The 22,497-nt window shown below is 37.3% G+C and overlaps 1 protein-coding gene across 11 annotated transcripts in view; it reads left to right on the forward strand.

Annotated features, from left to right (window-relative positions):
- Nucleotides 1–22,497, forward strand: part of TENM3 (teneurin transmembrane protein 3) — a 470,445-nt gene that overhangs the window by 290,838 nt on the left and 157,110 nt on the right. For all 11 annotated transcript variants that reach the window (XM_017549242.2, XM_017549257.2, XM_017549269.2 and 8 more), the window contains one exon: nucleotides 14,420–14,658. In XM_017549242.2, the coding sequence (XP_017404731.1) occupies nucleotides 14,420–14,658 (239 nt within the window). The remainder of the gene's footprint in view (nucleotides 1–14,419; nucleotides 14,659–22,497) is intronic.

Here is a 22,497-nt window from a genome sequence, read left to right on the forward strand (position 1 = left end):
AATTAATTGAATCAATAATTAAATAGCTGAAGTCTTACCCAAATAGCATATAGGAATTTTAACATGGTCTTTTTCATTTCCATCTTAATTTTAATATATTTAGTATCTAATAACTGCCAACAATAGGTATAATTGATATATTAAAACATGTAAGAATATAATACAGATTCGTACACTTGATGCTATGGATATTTCATTAAAGTAACCAAAACGTAAACAAAGACTGTTAAGCTATTTTAGTCTCAATAATGGCTAAAAAAAAATTTCGTATATTTAGTCCTGTTGTTCAGTTCTTAACATTCCCAAACAAAACCTATAACATGATTTAGTACTTGGTTGTAGACATGTCTAAGGTTAAAATAAATCATAATAGAAATATTTTGCTTCATATTGTAGCCCTGTACATTTTATATAGCTGTGGTTATACTTAAATTTTATGTTAACTGCCCCATTTACTTAAGACTATGAGAGTAAGTGTGAAAGATAGTAAAGAACGCACAAAAATATATTTCTCCCAATCTTCTTAACACTCTCTAGAATTTTAGCTCCCAATTTTTAGAGCTTGGTTAACACACATAATGCTATACTTACCATGAACATGTTGTCATATTCATTATAATTATAAATGGATACAAAGGTAATTGCTAAAATGTGTAATTACTAATATATTCATACTGCACTTTTTTATGTCAAATAGTAAAGCCAGTTTTTGTCTGAAAGCATATTTTGTGCAATTACTAATAGCTCATATTAATTCAGGTAGCAGCAGTGAAATGTATATTGTTTATAAGCTTTGCATTTAAGACATTTGTCTTGCAGGGATCACCTCCTCGTGTGAAAGTTTTCCAAAGATAATAGCACATCAATTCAAAAGTGTAATAGATTTGAGACCACAACATGCTATCAGCATGAAGAGGTAGTTTATCAGCCTCACTAACTCACTGTGCCACAGCTAGAATCAATGCGTATTTGTTCTTTTGTTTTCACAACCAAATACATGGTTTATGTTGTAATGTTGATTGCTTATTTTCTTAATTAAAGTGTTCATTTTTGAATACCAGAATTAATTTTTGGTAATGATAGAAGAGGCACTTTGGTAGGAATCTAAAATATTTTATTTTTATAATTGCATAGTATTCATAGTATATTATTTCCTATAAAACATTTATCATTAAATTTATAGTATTTAATATAAAGTATCTAATAATATAAAGGTGTTATTATCTTTATTATTGTATATTATCTTTATTAATAATATAGGTAATATATAATGTGTATAACATATATTATCTATATTTTCTAATATAAAGGCATTAATACCTTCATATAAGAAAAAAAAATCCATTTTGAAAAAAGACCAATTTTTAGAAAATTTACACACACACATGCACTCATGTGTCTTTCCTAGACCATCCTTTTTAAAAATTAGCAGAAATCCAATGGTAACAATACAAAGAAAAATAATGGATTTTAGTTTATTACCAACTGCATATGTTTTGTTATTATTTCTTAGGTGTGTCATCTTTTTAATCAAGCCTTGAAAGAAGGCTTTTTATTTTTCGGATCCCATTTGCTCATTTTTTTTCTTAGTTATAGCTTTTTTGTAAAGTATAATGCTACTGCCAGTGGTCACGGAAAAAGTTAATTGAAAAACTAATCCTCCTAATACTTTTTACTTTCTTTATACCAGTTAATTACTCTTTAAGTTCTCCTGCACACACTCTCCAAAGCATGTTTTAAAATTACTTCTAAAGGTTGAAAGAAGACACTTTCTCTTTATAACAATAAGAATTCGATGTGGAGTATTTTTTCAGTTGCACTGGTTTTTTTGCTCCCTCAGAACCTCAGTAAGAATTCAGTTTCTTCATGTTGTTTCGTAGATCTGAATCTCCCCTTGCTGCAGCCTTCATTGAGAGTATGTCAGAGCGTACACTGCAGCCAGCACTGGGAGTGTCATCTTAATTGTCACTAATTTGTCCTCAGCAATTTCAAAAAAGAAGAGTTAGGGAAAAGGCATGTTTCGCAGAAAAAAAAAAATATGTATTTCTTTTTCTTCTCAAGATAGCAGATATGTAACGTGAAAAGAGATTATATTTGTGTGTGTGTGTGTGTGTATGTGTGTGTGTGTGTGTGTTTACACATTACATTTAGAATTGAGTTTTTCAGAAGAATCTCTGGTAGTAGGTAAAGAGAATGATTAGAAGTAGCTCTTTTTTTAGTAGAAATTTTGATACAGGTAATAAATTGAAACAAGGTTTTTAGAGCAAAAAAGAATTTATGAAAACCGCCCCAGCAAGCAAGGTTAGTAGAGAAATAATACTCTCTTTATGAAGAAATCAGTGAAACATTTGGGAAGTTGTAAATGTCCAAGGTAAATTATCAGCTAGAGTTATATGTGGCTCAGAAATCCAAGTGTTGAGTTCCAAGAGAAAAGGAAAGAGAACCCCTTAACCAAGGTACTTGTGAAATAAGATGAATGCTGATGAGTGCTTTTAAAGCAAATGGAAATGTATACTATAGAACATAAAGAAGATGCAATAGGAAATAGATGCTGGTATCTCATTTGGAGATGAAGTAAAGGCCAATAAACATGGTAGATACTTAGAAGCAGCAATGACATTAGAAAGGATAAGGGAACTGATTAGGGAAAACCTAACTAACAGGTGAAATTCAAAGGGAAGATTAAAAAAAAGGGGAATGTTGAAAGTAAAAAAGAGTGAGATGACATAAAGCAATGACAAATGTTTAAGCCGTTTGACTCTGAGATCCAGTGGATTGAGCCTTGTATAATTTATTTGTTCTAAATTGATGACTCGAAGTAAGCTACCAGCAGTGACCTTCTAAGCAGGAGTCTTGATTTTCTGATTCATTATACAACCTTGATGAAAGAATTAAAGTTAAACTTAAGCTAAGAAACTAATATGCTAATACCTTACTGCAGTGGTTCTCGTAGTGTGGCTCCTGGAGCAGCACCATCAGTTGCTGAGGTTTCACTCCAGACCTACTGTTTTAACAAGCCCCCCAGGTTACTGTGATGTAAGCTAGAGTTTGAAACCCACCGCTTTAATGTATGGAATGGTCTCTTAGTTGCATCTCTGCTCACGGTGTTCTAACCCTTTACCACAGTACTTCACAAGCGCTACCAATACCTGCGCTTCCATATCAGTCTGGTAGAACTGTTTTCATGTAAAAGATACGTAACTGCAGAATACCTTTTGCAAGCTTCTGCAGATGCTCGTGTGGGTGGGCTTCTCCCGGAAAATTCCCAGCAGCTTCTGCAGTCTTTTAGTTCAGGAATCATACAGAGCTTCTGAGGGCCAGCAACCTCGGCTGATGGAGAATTTCCAAATAGGCATTTGAGCAGAGTGAGTAATTGTGCTAGATATCCCTGGACGTCTATTAACAATCAGTTGCCAGAATGTAAGGAAAACAAACAGGAACCCAACCTTGAATAAGAATGAGTAATTTTCTGTAAGGGCTTGCTTTCTGTAGTTTCTGTTTAATAGCTGCCAGAAATCTCCTCTTCCTTTCATCATTCTCTAAAGCACATTGTTTAAATAAACTATTTTTTCAGCCTTTTAATTAGTTTTGAACACATTGCTAAATATACATTTAACAGATAATCCAGTTGGCTTTAGAACTTAAACTTCAGAATTTGGTAGTGAAAATCCCAGATTATCATAAAAACAGGTTTTAAGCATTCAAAATGCATGGGTAATAGCTAATATCACCTTTTAGATACATGATTTGTTTCAAATACACACTAACAGATATTTTGGGCTGGCTTACTTTCTGTGGTTTTTAATAAATAAATGCCCACTTAGAGACCACAAGCGATTAAATGAGTGGTAATAGGCAATATGGAAGGTAACACACAATCACAAGTGTTATCTATTTTAACAGTACTTTTAAAGCATCGTATCTTAAAATGAACTCTAGGCAAACAGTCCATTCTCTTGGTGTCATCAAGTGACTAAAACTATTTTGAACTCAGTAGTTAATTTTAGCCCTCATGTATTTCCAGGTAAATTTAATCCACAAGTGTGGGATTCATTTGCTTTAGATCTGAAAATGTCATTTTGGAAAAGTCGTTTGATGTTGAAGAAATCTTGTGAGCCCTTTAATAAGCCTCTTAAATCCAGAAAGTTATATTTTGCCAGAAGGAAGAGGAACCTATACCTTAAAATTTCCTCAGCTCTAAAGTGAGAACTTTGGATACTGAAAAGGTGGTAAATTTGGCCAAACATAGTCTTTCTTATTGACATATTGTCTTTGAAATCAAAACATCCAATTTGAAGAAAGCAATTCATATTCTAGATTACTTTGTATTGATTTACCTACATATGTCAGTAGAAAGCAGGACATCAAGACATTTAATCAGGTCATATTTAGTTTAATGCAAATGACTCTCTTTGCCCAAGAAAGAATATAGAAGAAAACATACTATTTTCTATGAAGATAACCACTTATGAAGTTAATCAGAATTTATTTCATTCAATAGTTACACACTTTCTTTTTAATTTTTATTTTCTGTTCTAATCTCCCATTGAGGAAATGACTCAAACCACTTTGAATAATGCTGTAACACATTTTCCAGGGATGCTTTTCAGTTGGGTCCCTATAATTTCCAAAATATTAAACAGTATTCTTGATATTAGAGAAAAAATGATTATATTAATCCCCTGAACAAAAAACTAGTATTAACACATTTTTTCCTAGTGACCCCTATAAGCTTACAATTTAATTATGTATTACGACTTAATTTTGTTAGCGTCTTCTAAAATGAGCTTTGATATGTTAATATTACATCTGATATAGAAAAGCACATTTAAATTTTCTTGATAATGTGATTATCTTGCCACTAAACATCTTATGATGGTAACTTTTACAGTTATTATTTTGAAAGACAAAAATCAATCAAAAGTGAATAGCTACTAAGGAACAAAGCATGCCTGCCAAGAGATGGGGTTAAAAAAAAAAAGAGAGAGAGCAAAACAGATTATAAGACCCCATTGCAAGTGGCCTGAGATTGGAGGCAGAAGTTTTGACTGGACAGAGAGAGGTGATTTGGTATACTGTGCAGGTCCAGAATTTAAAACATGATGTTTCATTTGAAGGTAAAAGAAAATTTGAAATGAAATGTTATTTTTGCCTCTTCTTTGCCTCTGCTAAGCAGATTAAAAGAAGTTGAGGCATAAGAACACAGAACTTCTCTGCTCAGCAAAAAAGAAAAAAGAAAAAGAAAGAAAGGCTATAAAGGAAAGACTGCAGGATTCCCTGACAGGTGGACCACGGGGGTGGGGGTTAGGGAGCAGGAAAGAAGAGTAATTACAAATTACCCAAAGTCCGGGAGGTAGAGAGACTTAGAGGACAGAGTTACTAAACAGTGACCTAGAAGGCAGGGATGGGTACAGCAAAAAAGATGAAGAAAGTTAGTCCATGTCTTTACTAATTTTAAATTTGCACTATGACCCATAGAGGTATACATCGTGGAATGGGTTAAAAATAGAAGCTAGATATGAGGTAGACACTAACATGAAAAGGTTACCCTGAACCCAGATCAACAATGAAACGAATCTTTCAACTTAAGAAAGACATAAGAACAACTATTAATCGTGCTCAACATAGAGTCATCCTTCCCATTTATGTGTTAGCTCCTCCATAGCATTACAAGTTGATGATGCAATACAGTTTCACCCTTGCCTTCTTGTTGTTGTTGTTAAATAGAATCCCCCTGAAGATTCCAGAGCCACAGAGCAACTGTTAGTGTTCAGTGACCTTCTGCACCAGCCGTCTTTTGGGCTTTGAAATTGATTTTCCTCATCTCAGTCTCTGACAGTCTCTCTTCAAGTGTGTCTCTCTAGCTCATCATCAGAGTGAAAACAGTGGCACAAATAGCTGAGGAACTGGAGGCAGGCTCCGTGCAGGGCATCATTAGAAACATCAGAACAAAAGGTGTGCTCTGTGTTAAAAAGCAGCCGCTGCCGCTGCTACTTTATTGCCGAATACAACAGGGAATATTCTCACAGGTTCACTTTTTTTTCATTCCCAAATATGGTCTGAGAAGTAAAGAAAATTTCTGCCTTTATTCTACAAGCCTCATGTGGATGCCAGGTCAAAACCATATGTTTTTGATAGTAATTTTTGCAGAATTTTTTATATGTGAGAAGCATATTCCCAAAGCTGTATGACTTGGCAGAGTCACGGGATGGGAAGACACTAATGACACACAAAAATGTGTGCTTTATAGAGAATTAGTTGATGTTAATTTTCTCGTGCGGAAATTCACTGTGTACTCTTCGTATAGCTGAATTTCAGTATTCTGTTCCTTCGTTAAATATTTGTAGAGTTCTAAACATAAAGTAACCGTTGTGTTGGACCTTGAGAACGGGTAAAAAGAAGTCCTGGGCTTAAAGATCCGTTAATCACAATATACACTTTGGCAGTGTTTGATATAATGCAATGAAAGAGCCATTGTTGCCCTTGAAAAGAAGGTATCCTTTCTGAACCCCAAAACTAACAGAGTTCTCCAAATCCAAAACCACATATTCCTCTGCTATAGAAAATATGCTGACATAGACCATAGTAATGTGTAAGAGATTTTTACATGTATATATTCACATATCTATTTTGAGGCCTGATTTTACCTGAAAGAATCAGTCTGCACATGACACTGTTTGTTTGTAAGTAGTTTCAGAATAATCAATTTAAACAATCTTTTCTAATTCTTTACTTATATACTAGACTGTAATCTGAAAATATTGAAGACCAGTGATTTTATTTTTTGATTGATTGATTGATCTTTGAAACGGGGACTTGCCGTGTTGCCCAGCTCACCGCGGCCTCAAACTTCTGGGGTTAAGCATTCCTCCTGCCTCAGCCTCCTGAGTAGCTGGGGCAACAGGTGCATGGCACCATCTTAGGCTAATTTGTAAAAAAAAAAAAAAAAAAAAATTAGTAGAGCTAAGATCTCACTGTATTGCCCAGGCTGGTCTCAAACTCCTCGGCTCAAGCAATCCTCCTGCCTCATTGTTTTAAAATATAGTGCAAAGGTGATTTGGCTTCTCTTCCCATGTTTTATAACATTTCTGTATTTATTATGTACATACATCACCAAGGCCCCAATCCGACATACACAATCAGATTTAACTCTGAAAAGTACCTCTCCTCTGTGACTAATGGGAGTACAGAGGAGGGGTACTTCTGAGATTTAAAGTTAGTGGCTGACCAGGCATGGTGGCTCATGTCTGTAATACCAGAACTTTGGGAGGCCAAGGCAAGAAGATTGCTGGAGGCTGGGAGATTGAGATCAGCCTGGACAACAAAGGGAGATCCCCATCTCTACAAAGAAATTAAAATATTAGCCAGATGTGGTGGTGCATATGCTGTAGTCCAAGGTACTCAGGAGACCTAGGTAGGAGGATTACTTGGTGCTGGGAGGTCGAGACTGCAGTGAGCTGTCTTCGCACCACCGTGCTCCAGCCTGAGCAGCTGGAGTAATTTTAGAACAAAAAATATACAATCACAAAGATGTAATTTTAGAATATGATATCTTTGTTTTGAACAATATCTCAAAGTTACATTTTCCTTTAAGAAAAATAATAATTTTGGACAGATGTGGTGGCTCACGCCTATAATCCTAGCACTTTGGGAGTCTGAGGCAGGCAGATCACCTAAGTCAGGAGTTCGAGACCAGCCTGGCCAGCATAGTGAATCCCCGTCTCTACTAAAAATACAAAAATCAGCTGGATGTGGTGGCACATGCCTGTAATCCCAGTTACTTGGGAGGCTGAGGTTGGAGAATTGCTTGAACCCAGGAGGCGGAGGTTGCAGTGAGCCAAAATCACGCCGTTGCACTCCAGCCTGGACAACAAGAGCGAAACTCCGTCTCAAAAAAAAGAAAGAAGAATTTCATAGCAACTCAAGCCATTGCCAAGATTGATGATCTCATGGTCTATTGATGTCTCAAATTTGGGAAATGTAAACAGAGATATCTGATTTGAAGTCAGTATATCTTGTCAAATTTATTGTCACTCACATAGTAGATATTCACGTGTTTTTAGTGTTGAATAATCTTCAGAGTCCCATGGGCCCAAATTCAAATCCTGTCTCCCATGGAGAAACAGAGTACTTTGAATAAAGCTAAAACACATATTCCAGGCATACATTTTGGTTTTTATGATTTCCAACCTTATTTATTTCTATTTTATATATTTTATGATTTCCTTCTTTTATTAGCTGTGGCTTCTTGGCCAAGGTACTTTTTGAGTCTCACTTTTCCTTATCTCATAATACTCACGATTTTACTTATTTTACACATATTTATTGTATACCTGTAGTATGCCAAGAACTTTTTAAGTCTTGTTAATACAAAGGTGAATAGGACTTCATAGAGTTTACATTCTGTTTGTTTTTTTTGTTTTTTTTTTTTTTTTTTTTTTCTCGAGATGGAGTCTTTCTCCGTCACCCAGACTGGAGTACAGCAGCGTGATCTCCCACCACAGCCTCTGCCTCCTGGGTTCAAGCACTTCTCCTGCCTCAGCCTCCAGAGTAGTAGGGATAATAGGCTCATACCTCCATGCCTGGCTAATTTTTTGTATTTTTAGTAGAGACAGGTTTCACCATGTTGGCCAGGCTGGTCTCAAACTCCTGACTTCATGATCTGCCTGCCTCGGCCTCCCAAAGTGCTACGCCAGGCCATAGAGTTTACATTCTAATGGGAGAAGACAAATGATAGATTTGTGCAGTGAGTGTATCATTCATAGTCCATCAGTATAGTATGTTAGAAATACAACATTTACAAATATTTATGTTTTAAGTCTCATTCCTAGAATCTTCAGGCAGTTTGGGCCCCTCCCTCCCCTACCCCAGCTCTTCTGTGATGCTCTGAGCACAGCAGGGAGCTTCTGGTGTTAGACTCTTCTCTACTAAGACATCGGGTTTTCTTGCTGTTTGTCTATTCCTAATCCTCATGATATTGCGGGGTCACCTTTGTTCCTGTCGGTGAGGCCCCTGCTTGCCCAGTGGCACACTCTGCCATCTCTGTGCTACTCTTGCACTTAGAAATTATACTTCTTAGAAATTATGCTCAGGCACAGGAGTCCCGGTGAGGCTCCCTGACTGCATCACCTGGATGCTTCATGCGTTTATTTCTCTTGGAGATCCGGCTATCTCCTCTGTTCTCTGTCTGAGAAGTAAGGCAAGGGTTTCCTCTGCTCTCAGGCCTTTGGATATACCGTGTAGTCTCTGCTTCTCCAGGTCTCATGCAGGGAGCCTTCGTCCCTGAGACAGTACATCTTCAGCCATTCTTCTCTTTCTTGCTTGCTAGCCTTTAATAAAATGAAATATTTTTGTAGTCTAAGGGGAATATTTATTTTCTAAATTTGGTTTCTTTCTGACTATTTTGGGTATATCCCAAAGCCTCACCATTTCTACTTTCTCCCAGAGGGTTTTCCTGGGACCAGAGACTAAGGTAAGGGCCTCCATCATTGGCCATGGACCTGCATACCTGTCGCTACCTGAGTGTCGCATGTTTCTGTACACACAGCTTTGCCAGGTAGCTCTCTCTGCTGCTTCTGTCCCCTCAAGCATAGCATGGAGGCAGTAGAAAGCGCCCCAGACTTCCCTGGAGTCTTGCCACTTCCCCAGGACGCCACCCACGCAGCAGAAGGCAAGCTTCTCTCCCTGGGCCCTGGTCCTCCTCTGCTATCACTGGGTCCCCTCAGGTTCTCCACCTGCTCCCAGCCTGGACACTCTCCCCATCTGGAGGGAAGCCCTTTCTTTCCTCACATGACTTTTCTCCCCAGCATGCTAGTTATACCCCAGTCTCCTCTCTTTTACTCAGCAGACTGGGCTTTAGAAAACCAGTAAGAGACGCAGACTATTTCTTCTTCCATCTTATTTCATTTCTCCTGGAGGCCATGAAATAAAACTAGAATGAGAGGTTTGAGGCAGAGCAAACACAGAAAGAGGAAAAAGTCAAGAAGGAAAAAACATACTTTCAGTAGCACTTCAGAAACTTGATTCACCACACAAATAATTAACTGGTTGTAGAAAGCACTTTGAAGAAAACATGGTACTATTATGGAGAGTAGAGGGAACAGAGCTTTGGATTGGGTCGTCAGGTAGCAACATCTGAGCTGAGACTTGGAGGATGAAGGCCGAAAACACAAAGAGTCGTTGGATCCTTCACTGCATCATGGTGAAAATTGTCATGAAATAACAATACAGTAAGTACTCAGGAAATGGCAGTTATCATTGTTGTTGTTAATGAAGCCGACAGAATGGACGATCTAGCACAGGTCCATCAGTGATACCAGGAGGAGTCATCCAAAACTGAGCTGATGCCAAAGCCCACACTTGTAGCAGGGGTCCCTAATCACTGGGCCGTGGACCAGTACGGATCCTTGGTCTGTTGGGAACTGAGCCACACAGCAGGAGGTGAGTGGCAGTGGGGCGAAGGAGCATTACTGCCTGAGCTCTGCCTCTTGTCACATCAGTGGTGGCTTTAGATTCTCATAGGAGTGCAAACTTACTGTGAACCGTGCATGCAAGGGATCTAGGTTGTGCAATCCTTACAAGAATCTAATGCTTGATGATCTGAGGTTGCACAGTTTCACCCCAAAACCACCCTATTCCTGGTCCAGGAAAATATTGTCTTCCACAAAACTGGTCTCTGGTGCCAAAAAGGTTGAGGGCCACTTCAGTAAAGTAAGCAAATTGTCCCACAGTCATAGGAAATGTCAGTTCTTCTCCCATACTTGGCAAAGATGATCATTTGGCCCTGTGAAATGCATACTCCAGGGTTTGCCAGGACTTTTTTGGGTGGAATTTCCAGGAAGATAATAATAGGATCTCTGTCCAATTACATGGATCTGTCCAACCTTCTCTAGGGGGCATACTTTTGCATCCTTTGGGCTGTTTTTTAAATCCTCTCGAGTGGTGTTGAGGGAATAGTCTGCTTCTATGGGCTGCTGAGCCTCCTGCTCACTCTTCATATATAATCCTGAAAACAGTGAGAATCTAGTTCAGGGCCAACATGACTCACAGGCCAGATTCAGCCCTGTTAACTTGTGTTTGTACTTACTTCTGAGCAAAGAATGGTTTTCACATCTTTAAATAATTGACAACATGAAAAGGAAAGAAGATTTCATGACATGGGAAAATTCTATAAAGTTAAAATGTCAATGTCTACAAAAAAGTATTATTGGAACAGAGCCAGAGTTAAACATGTATGCATAGTCTATGGCTGCTTTCACGAAGTAACGGCAGAGTTCAACGATACCGCTGGAAAAGCCTCAAATATTTACTCTATGGTCCTTTACAACAAAAGTTTGCTGATGTCTGATCTAAATGACATAGTCCATCTTCTCATCCAGACCATATGCCCATGTGTAGAATCACCAGTATCAAATTTGTAAACCAGGGAATTAATTTTGTACACATTCGTTTTGATGATGTTACATTTTGAATTGGCATTTAAAATCTTCAAATTTTACTTTTTGGTCTTTTGAATATAGACTGTGATATGTGATTTTGAGCAAAATAATAAATAGCTAATAGCACTTACCTTGTGCTAGATACTAACGTAAACACTTTATTACTTCATTTAACCCTTGGAAAATGCCTATAAAGCGTAGGTAACTGTTATTATGCCCCTTTTTACAGATGATAAAACCGGGACACAAAACTTGAGTAACTTACCCAACATCATGCAGCTGTTTATAGGTGAAGTCTGGATTTGAACTCAGACAGTGTAGTTTCAGAGCGCTTAGTAACCATGCTGAATATGAATATGGGAGGAGGTACTAATGCTTACTCCAACATACCACCTAATTCAGGCTATCAACTTTCAAATTAGTTTTTTAAAGTAGTTCAGTAGGAGGAAATTGGTTCATAATACAGTCGCTAGTAAAATTTCTACAAGTGGCAACTCATCATTTGCATCTGTTCTAATTTTGTGGTTGACAACGCATTTTTTAGATACATTAGCTGGTTTGCAACCCTATTAAAGCAAGTAACTCCTTAGTCCCATTTTTTTTTTTTAATAGATCCAGAAAAAAAAAACTGAGGCTTCCTAGGACCAGTTTACTAGGAAATGATAGACCAGGGACTTAAACCAAGATCTGATTTTTAATCCAGAATTCTTTCCTCTATACCTACCTGTATTAGGCCAACTTTCTTTTATTTTCTCTTTTCCTTTTTCTTTTTTTTTTTAAACAGAGTCTTGCTCTGTCGCCCAGGCTGGAATGCAGTGGCGCGATCTCAGCTCACTGCAACCTCTACCTCCTGGATTCAAGCAATTCTCTGCCTCAGCCTCCAGAGTAGCTGGGATTACAGGTGCCTGCCACCATGCCCAGATAATTTTTGTACTTTTAGTAGAGGCTGGGTTTCACCATCTTGGCCAGGCTAGTCTTGAACTCCTGACCTCATGATTCACCTGCCTCAGCTTCCCAAAGTGCTGGGATTACAGGTGTGAGCTATCAGGCCCGGCCATTAGGCCAACTTTCATGATATCTGTAGACTAACTTCACTGTTTTTCACTTAATACTTTTCTGGAGATTGATTCTTTATAACTTTTAAATACCTATTCAGCATTTTCTAAGCAATAATATACATAAAATAATGAGTGTGATCCTTTTTTACTAATCAGATATGATGCTTGGTACATTCCAAGCACTTTACTTTAAATATTAACTCATTTAAGTTTCATAATAACCTGTGAGGTAGATACCATTGGCAACCCCATTTTATAGATTAAGAAACCAAAACTGAGTTTCAGTAACTCGTCCAAGGACCACACCTAGTAAGTGGTTGAGTGGAATTTGAACCTTGGCAGTCTGCCTTCCCAGTTCTGTCCTGTTAACCTCTTAATTTGTTTGATATATTCAGTATTTTTCTAATATACAATAAAATAAGTACATGAGTATTAAAATTAAAAGCATTTAGCTATGTATTATCTAAAATAACCTTGTATAAAGACTGTACCGTATTAAAAGACCCCTGCTGGGCATGGTGGCGCGTGCCTGTAGTCACAGCTACTCGGGAGGCTGAGGCTGGAGGATCACTTAAGTCCAGGAGTTCTGGGCTGTAGTGCGCTATGCCGATCGGGTGTCCGCACTAAGTTCGGCATCAATCTGGTGACCTCCTGGGAGCGGGGGACCACCAGGTTGCCTAAGGAGGGGTGAACCGGCCTAGGTCGTAAGCGGAGCAGGTCAAAACCCCCATGCTGATGAGTAGTGGGATTGCATCTGTGAATAGCCACTGTACTCCAGCCTGGGCAACATAGCGAGACCCCATCTTTAAAAAAAAAAAAAAAAAAAAAAGATGCCTGTACCTTCGGAATATGAAAGTACAGGGGTCTTAACACATCTGTTGACTTCATCAGATGTGTTAGGAACATCATAATAAGTGTTGGGACACATACTGAAGATACTGTACGTTACCAGCATAATAGTAAATGTAAACCATGAAACACATGGTGCTTTTTTAAAATTTGGAGACTCACAGTGTTGAAAGGAATCTTAAAATTAGTTATCTTTCCTGAAGAATTCCTTCTACAGTGCCCTTGTCATGTGACCACACAATTTCTGCTTAAACATTGTCAAGGAGGAGTGCATACAACTTTTAGAAGCAGTTTGCTCCCTGTTTTATGGCTCAGTTGCTAGGGAACGTTTCTATATTTGATCCAAAATCTGCTTCACTGACCCCTCGTTTATTTAGGTTTGGTGTTAGAAGGTGTTCCGTGACTCCTTCCCTCTCCCTACCCCCAGCAGGTTCACACTCCTGATTATGTTTGACATAAGTTAACAATAAAATAGTTTCCATCGTTTAAGAACTGACCAGCTGCCTGTAGCCAAACTTGGTGTTATGGTACTCATGAGCAAAGAAGCAGGCCAGGATGCCAGTGTTTCTATGGACATGCAGAAAATAAATCAGTCTGCAGAAGATCAGCGTGATCGTGCATACTCATGTTTGTATGAGTGTATAGTCTCATGAGTAGTAAATGCCCATGTAGCCATAAAGCAACAAGACTGGGTTTCTTTTGCTAACCGTGAAACTGCTCTTAGGGTAATTTATCAAGGGACATTCTGAAATGGTTTTGTTCAGGAAATAGTATGATTAGAAAATCTTTATAGTCTCTCAAGATGTCTACTTGAAGGAACAGTGATCATTTTTATGTATAAATTCTGCTATATGCATTAAAAATCAGTCTCTTTCATTGGAGTCATTTTTGTAAGTTAGGTTCTTTGGTTAAAACATTTCCTTAATTTTCAATTTTTTAGATTATATAGGATAAATTCTTTAAAAAAAAAAAAAGGAGAGAGAGAGCAAAAGAGACAGAGCTAATGCGTCGCTGTCTCTGTCTCATATATTGTAACATATTTGTATCTTTTAATGATATTCTCCTTTTCCACAGGCATTTCCTATTCAAAACAGGAACAGGGACAACGCCGCTGTTCAGTACTGCAACCCCAGGATACACAATGGCATCTGGCTCTGTTTATTCGCCGCCGACTCGGCCACTACCTAGAAACACCCTATCAAGAAGTGCTTTTAAATTCAAGAAGTCTTCAAAGTACTGTAGCTGGAAATGTACTGCACTGTGTGCCGTAGGGGTCTCGGTGCTCCTGGCAATACTCCTATCTTATTTTATAGGTAAGAACAAGTTCTTAAAATTATGTTGTCTGCAAATCAGGATGTTACATTGTTTTGTTACTTTATTTGTTTGGTCTAGAAGTGTATTATGAGGTTATATTTGGTGGGGACGAGTTTGGTAATATAAATCACAGAGTATTTCCAGTAATTTTCAGCATATGTAGATACATAGAAAAGCAGGTTTTGTGGGTAGTTCATTTTCATAAGCAGTGAGGTATATATTCTTGGACAAAAACTATAGTGTACATTTATGTTTGACTTATCCCTTGTGAAATATGGAGAGCTCTGTGACATTTCATGTACACAAAATAATTCATGTGCTTACAGTAATGAACACTGTGCAGGAATTTCCTTCAATGCGTACCCAATAGGGAGCTCTCCACTACTTGTGATATTACAAGTCTCTCAGCTCACTCAGCCATCTAAATGTAAAACTCATCACTCAGGGCCATCATCTTGCACTCAGGAACACTCTCCAGAGAACTGGGCATCCATAAAGCAATGAATGGATTATATACTCATTCATATATGTGGATTTTTCTTCTCTTGTGATGTAGTATTGATCATGTTTTTCATTTGATAGTAGCTCAAATAATGGAAGCTACTAATAGAAGTTGTAAATATTGCTTTTATTTAACCATTTCATAACATATTTGAGCATTCAAACTGCCGGAAATTGCTTTTTAAAATGCCAGAAATGACCACATTTTGTTATGATCTTCCTCTAAGTGTGGGGAAAGGCCTACCACATTGAAATGCTAATGGTGTCCACTGAGATAAATCACAGGCTTTGTGGTTTATCCACCAAGAGCAATAGCCAGTGATGCATCCTCAAGTTTACAAAGCAATTTGTGATGCCCCATGAAATTCTATAACTCAATAAGAGTATTGCAGAGCTGTCTATAGAAGAGTATGATGCTTCTGCAGTGTACCAGTATCTTCCATTGGCTAAAATACTCCTGTGGTATAATTATGCACTTTGAAAAGTGAAATAACGATTTTGAGTCAGTATTTAATGGGAAGACAGAATTGTAGAGCATGAAAGAACTTTAGAGACAATTGAATCAGGGATGGCAGCTACTTGACATATTATACAGTATTTTTTCCAATTCTTTGACCATGGAAGACATCACTATTGACTCACAGCACTTTCTCTCCTTAACCAGATGCATGTTCCTTATCTTCATCAGAGTGCTTCATATAGTGCCTCTGATGGTCTCTACCAATCAGTCGGAGGTAAAAGCAAAATGAACCTTTCTGTCATTTTTTAATCTAAGTTAACTTTCTCCTTATAAAAATGGACAAACCAGATACTGAAGGAGTTATCCCTTGACCAAGATCACATCCTAGTGAAACAATACTGCTGTTGCTTCATAACACTGAAGGTAAATGAGTAATTTCACATCAAAAATCAGTATTCCAGAGACAGATTTCTAGTGTTCAGTTAGAAAATGTATCAGCCATCAAGAGATTCTCTTCTAGTTAGCCGTACACATTATTTGTACCTGACAGAAGTGTGCTGCTAAAGAATTTTAAATGGTTCTGAAATTGACCGGTCATAAATGACATGTAATAAATTAAAAATATGTATTTGAGCTGAGCAGTGAGAACATGTGGGCACAGAGAGTGGAATAAGACACACTGGGGCCTGTCATGGGGTGGGCTGTGGAGAGGGAGAACATTAGGTAAAAACAGCTCATGCATGCTGGGCTTAATACCTAGGTGATTGGTTGATAGGTACAGCAAAACCACCATGGCATACATTTACCTGTGTAACTAATCTGCATATCCTGCACATGTACCCTGGGACTTAAAAATAAAAAAGAATATGTGTTCGTTGGGGATTTTTTTTACTGTGGTGCATACCACGTAGATGAATATGCAGGGCTGGAATTCAGTGTCAGGTTGACTGCTCAGGCATCCTTTCTGATTGATAAGTGCCTGTGTACTTCCAGTTGTTAAATATTTTGAATATCAATTCTGATGCCATTTAATTTTATTTTCATGGTGTGACTAGCAGGAAAAAATAGCATTTTAATATGAGATCAGTCACTCTTACCTGTGAGACTTGTACTCTTTTTAAGGGTCCATTAGTGAATATAAACTATCAGACTTCTAAGTAAAAACCCAAAAAAATGTTTCTTTCATATTGCCTGGCTTTACTTTTTGGTGATTAGCAATCTGCTTTATTCCTACGAGTACCGTGGTCAGAAACCTTTCCCTTTTCTTTTATTTCCCCACACATGGCAACATGCAAATTATCTAGTTAAAATATACTCAGGTAGGCTTTTCAGTTCAACAGATGTTTATTGAACATTTGTTTTGATCTATTTATTGTGCTGGGAATTAAGAAGGTATAAGCCCAGTGTTAGCTAGCAAGAAATTACTTTTATCTTCAAAAAATTGTCTCATACTTTTATCGCTTTCATTAAGCACATGTATGATTTGAATTTTCATTAGTCTTCCCACATTTAAAGGACTAACACACTAACACAATGATTTTATTTTTAATCAGTTAAAAAAAATTTCATCCCCTCATCAGTTTGCATGGTAAATCTTTTTTGATTAAAGATGTTGCCCTTACCCTTGAAAAATAGCACAGGACACTTCTCTCAGGGAAGGTTGTCCTTTTCTATTAAGTGTGCATGTAAAGCAGAGAGGGAGAAAGGGACACTTGCCCATCCAGCCAGATCAGTCTGATAAACCCCAGAATCAATGGGGAGACCAATGTCATCACGAGATTGACCTTGCAACCTTTAACGGAAAGGCAGCCATCCTTAAACTTTTTTTTTATTCCCTTAGAGCTTCCTTCTCTTATATCGACTTTTATTATAAAGTAAAAGCCTAAGACATAAATAAGAAAACAAAAAAAGCTTCAGGAATTGTTTCTTAGAATTTTATTTCTTACCATCCAGTGAGATAATGAGAACTTGAGAGAATGTAGATTTAATATGTGTCTTTTCTAAGGTAAAGTTATCTCTGGATAAACAAGGTGAACAGCTCCTGAAAGAGAGGAAGGAAGGGAGGGAGGGAGGGAGGCAGGCTTTGTTGTTTGTTTTTTATTTCACCAAAATTGCAGAGGGTAAAGCAAGACCTTAAAAAGTGAAAATTAATTGTAATCCACAATGCATGTGTCAACTTCTTGATGTATATCTGTCCATATTTTCCCGCGTACATATATAGCTAGAGGTCCATATTTTAAAATGTATTTTATACTAGCCTTTTCTCACATATCATTCATTCATTATGCATCATCAGTATAATTTGATTTAGTGGCTAGTTTCCCAAAATGCAGTGACTTATTTTCTTATGCCTGTGTCTGTGTGTGTATGTGTTCATTTGATCCACTTTTTTATTGGTATGAATTATTTGAAGGATGTTTGCTGTACCGAAGTGTAGGCATGTTTTAAATTTTGAAAACCATGGCAACTGTCATTTTACATAACCAACAATGCTAGTCATTGCCTCTACCTATATATATTTTCTTATGAATATTTTTAACTTTTGTCAGTTAAAAAATTGTATTGTTATTTTGATTTATCACTAGTAGCACTTTTATTAAATCGCATACATTTATTGGTCATTTGTATTTCTCTTTTTCTGTGTGAACATCCTCCATTTTTCTATTGGGGCTATTCTCCTTTCTTTTTGATTTAAAAAAGTTATTTTCAACTAAGGATATGAATATTTTATCACATATGTTACATACTTTTCCAATTTATTACTAACTTTGGTCGTAGTTATGTTTACCATATTTCATACAGAATTTTTAAAGTACTCAGATGTATTATTTTATTTATTTAAACTTCTGGCTTTCATGCCATACCTGTAAAGTCCTTATTCAATCTAAGTATTCATTTTTATTTATTTTATATATATATATATATATTTTTTTTTGGGACAGGGTCTCACTCTGTTTCTTTCTTTAAATTGCTGGCTTTCATGCCATACCTATAAAGTCCTTATCAGATCTAAGTATTAGTTTTTATTTATTTTTTATATTTTTATGTTTTCAAGACAGGATCTTACTCTGTCTCACAGGCTGGAGTGCAGTGGCATAGTCATGACTCACTGCAGCCTCTGCCTCCTGGGTAAAGCAATCCTCCCATCCCAGCCTCCCTGGTAACTGGGACTACAGGCACATGCCACCATGCCCAACTAATTTTTTTTTTAATTTTTTGTAGAGACAAGATCTCCCTGTGTTTCCCAGACTGGTCTCAAACTCCTAGGCTCAAGCTGTCCTCTTTCCTCAGCCTCGCAAAGTGCTGGGATGACAGGAATGAGACACCACTGTGCCCATTCCAGTATTTTTTAAAATGAACTTAAATTTACTCTGCTACTTAATGCGTTTTCAGTAACTATTTTTAGGTTAACATTTTCCTGGCCATTCTGATAGATATCAGAGGTCTGATTAGCTCTTCATTCTAGAAGCTTATAGGGAAGTGATAAGGACATGCATAAAAACACAGTTTTCACAGTACCTGGTTTCATACCAGTTTGATTAGCAAAAAAAAAAAAAAAAATAGAAAAGAAAGAAGGTACCTACATTTTGCTGAAGATGTTGGGGAAAGACTTGATGTAGCAGATGATGCCTGAACTGGAGGTTTGTTCAACTAATGCCAATGGCTAGAAAAAAAAAATCACCGTGAGATGAGGTCATCTGAGGAGCAGCAAGGAAGAAACATGAAATATCTCACATGGTGCATGTGCAGTGCTTAATGTGCCAGGCATTGTTCTAGAAGCTGTATGAATTACCTCATTTAATTTCCACAACAACCTTAGGAGGTTTCTTCCTTTAACAAATAGGGAATCTGAGGCTTAGAGAGATGGCTCACCTGAAGGTATACATACAAGGACTCATACTATACTGTTCTGTCAGGTTTTTTAAGAAGTAAAAATAGACAAGAAATTGAGGAGATTTAAGCATAGGAGTGAAAGGGAATCACATTTATGTTTTTGAAAGATTGCGGCCTGGAGTGGTGGCTCACGCCCATATTCCCAGCACTTTGGGAGGTGGGCAGATCACGAGGTCAGGAGTTCAAGACCAGCCTGCCCAAGATGGTGAAACCCCGTCTCTACTAAAAATACAAAAATTAACCAGACATGGTGGTGCGTGCCTGTAGTCCCAGCTGCTTGGGAGGCTGAGGCAAAGGAATTGCTTGAACCCGGGAGGCAGAGGTTGCAGTGATCTGAGGTGGCGCCACGGCACTCCAGCCTGGACGACAGAGCGAGACTCTGTCTCAAAAAAAAAAAGAAAAAAAAGATTGTTTCAGTGGCCTTCCAGAACATGAAAGGAGGTCCAGAGTTGTGCTTTCCAAGCATTCCTGTGCCTAGGAATCGCCTGGGGACCTTGTTAAAATGCATATTCTGATTTAACAGATCTGAAGTGAGAACTGAGATTCGAATTTCCAGCAAGCTCTCAGGTGATGCTGCTGCGCTTCTCAGATCACACTGAGAGTAGTAAGGGTCTAGGTAATGCCATAACATGTCCCATTTCATGATGGAAATACTCTGTTTCCACACTGTCCAGTTTAGTGGCCACTAGACACACATGGCTGTTGAGCACTTGAAAGGTGGCTAGTAAGAAACTCAAGTTTAAATTTTACTAGTTTTCATTAAACAAACAAACATTAAAGACCCCATGGCTGGTAACTATCATTTGGATATTTACACTGTTTACATTACATACTATCACTCTTCATATTAGTCATACTAATGGCAGCATGTTCAGAGAGAAATGTCTGCATAGAGAGGAGTGGAAGAAAAGTAACTGGCATACATAAGGTTAAAAAACCTTGACAAATTACTAGGACTTTTAGAAGTGAATTCTGACAACCTGTTAGAAAACTAGTCATAACTGGGAGATCATGAGGCCCTGTTGGGATAGAGGAGTAAGCAGAATTGAGAAACCTTAGCTGATTCATGATAGAATAAATGTGACATGATTTTTCATATCCCAGTTTTTAAAAATCAAAGGTACATATGTTAAACTTTCTTCCAGTGGGGTCATTAATGATTTTCTCCAGATTACTGAGCCCCCAGTTAAAATCATTCTCTAATGCATTAACCTTTGTGTTGCTGTGCCTTTACACAGCAAAAATTCTACTGATTTCTAACCACAAACATTACATTCGAAGATTATAGTTAGTGATACAGACCTATTAAAAAAAAAAAAAAAAAAAAAAAACACCTGTTATATTTCTCTGGGCCCTAATATACTCATTTTTTTTCTTGCTCTGAAAAAAAGGATGAGCAGTAACCACCAGTTGTTCACCAAAGAATGGTAAAAAGGAGCAAAGTCTACAGTTCTGCTTCTGTTCACAGTTAGCAATGGGTAGGAGTCTTGATATCGTTCTTTGCTCACAGAAGGCTCTTTTTTCTGGGTAGAAGATAACCTGAAATTTCAGTGTTATACACATAGAAAAATGCCCAGAAATCTCTCATGAAGCGTAAACGTTATTAAAGCATTGCTAAATACAAATCATAATAAATGCTTGGGATGACACCAATTAAACTGCAAAAAAGCCACTCAAGTCAGACTTCAAGTAACACCATTCTAGACCTTTAATTTTACGAGCATTTCTATGCACTGCTAGGCAGAGTCAGAGAATTTCTCCATGTACAGTAGTACCAAAGGTATTTGCACATGAACTGTAACTTTAAGGAACATGAGAAAAAAATATTATCAGACTATATTATGGTGGTATATTTTCTCAGTTATCTTGCCCTTTTGGCCAGGGTTTTCCTAACCGATACTTCATTTGATAACAGAGTGTTCTGAAACACAGCTTTATTGAGACCCAGTTCGTATACCATGTGATTTATCCATTTAAATGTACAATCCAATGGTGTTTACTATTACATAGCCACAGAATTTTCCAGCTATCATCACAGTCAGAACACTTCTATCACCTCCAAAAAGAAACTCTGTATCCTTTAACAGCCACTCCCTATTACCTTCCAACACCCCAGTACCCAATAGGTTTTTTAGCCCCACAGAAATTCTTCCATGAAAATCTAAATTTTTAAGGGACTGTTTTGTTAACTAATTTCCCAGTGAAAACAAATAGCTTAGCTTTGTTTTTTCTTACCAGCTCCTGACAAGTATAGCAAACCAGGGAACTACTCAAATTTTTACTATTCCTTTCATTTAAAAAATACATATGTAGTTATTTATTTCCTTTGAACAGCTGCTAGCAACTGATTTCTAAAATACATGTTGTCAGATGTCTGCTAAAAAGGCTGTTTAACAACATAAGCATTCCCTAGATCTGGCAAAATATAACCTGTCGATTCCAGGTTCATTGCAGTTATGATGCCTTAGCAGTTATCTGTCCTACTTCTGGGCCTATTTGCATTTTATGAACATTTTTACCTCTCTGTGTACCTTGAAATTGATTATGGTAGTAGCTATATATATGCAACTCAGGGTCAGAAGGGAAAATATGCCAGCCCTTTATGCTTCATGAAAAATCAACCATTTAACTATATATGGCAAAATAAAATGTGTTTGACATTCTTTTTTCTTTTTGCCCGTGCCTTTGTAATAAAAGTACAGTTTTATAATGTTCTAGAGCACAGCCAAGCAATGAATTACATACCATTTTTCACCACAGCTTCTTCCCTTAACCCTGAGTTGCATTATATTCAGAAAAATGCATTTTGTCTGAGATGGTATGGAAGCATTTTAATACTAACATGATTTCATCACATTGTAGGAAAAATGTATTGCCTATATTTTAGAGGATGGAAAATTGTAAAACTAAAAATGTAGAATCAGTTTTTTAATATTTTATTTTATTCTTGCATCCTTAAGGACATCTTTAAGCCTGATTCAAT

Source organism: Cebus imitator, unplaced genomic scaffold (genome assembly GCF_001604975.1).
Source record: "Cebus imitator isolate Cc_AM_T3 unplaced genomic scaffold, Cebus_imitator-1.0 Scaffold11, whole genome shotgun sequence".
Lineage (NCBI taxonomy): Eukaryota > Metazoa > Chordata > Mammalia > Primates > Cebidae > Cebus > Cebus imitator.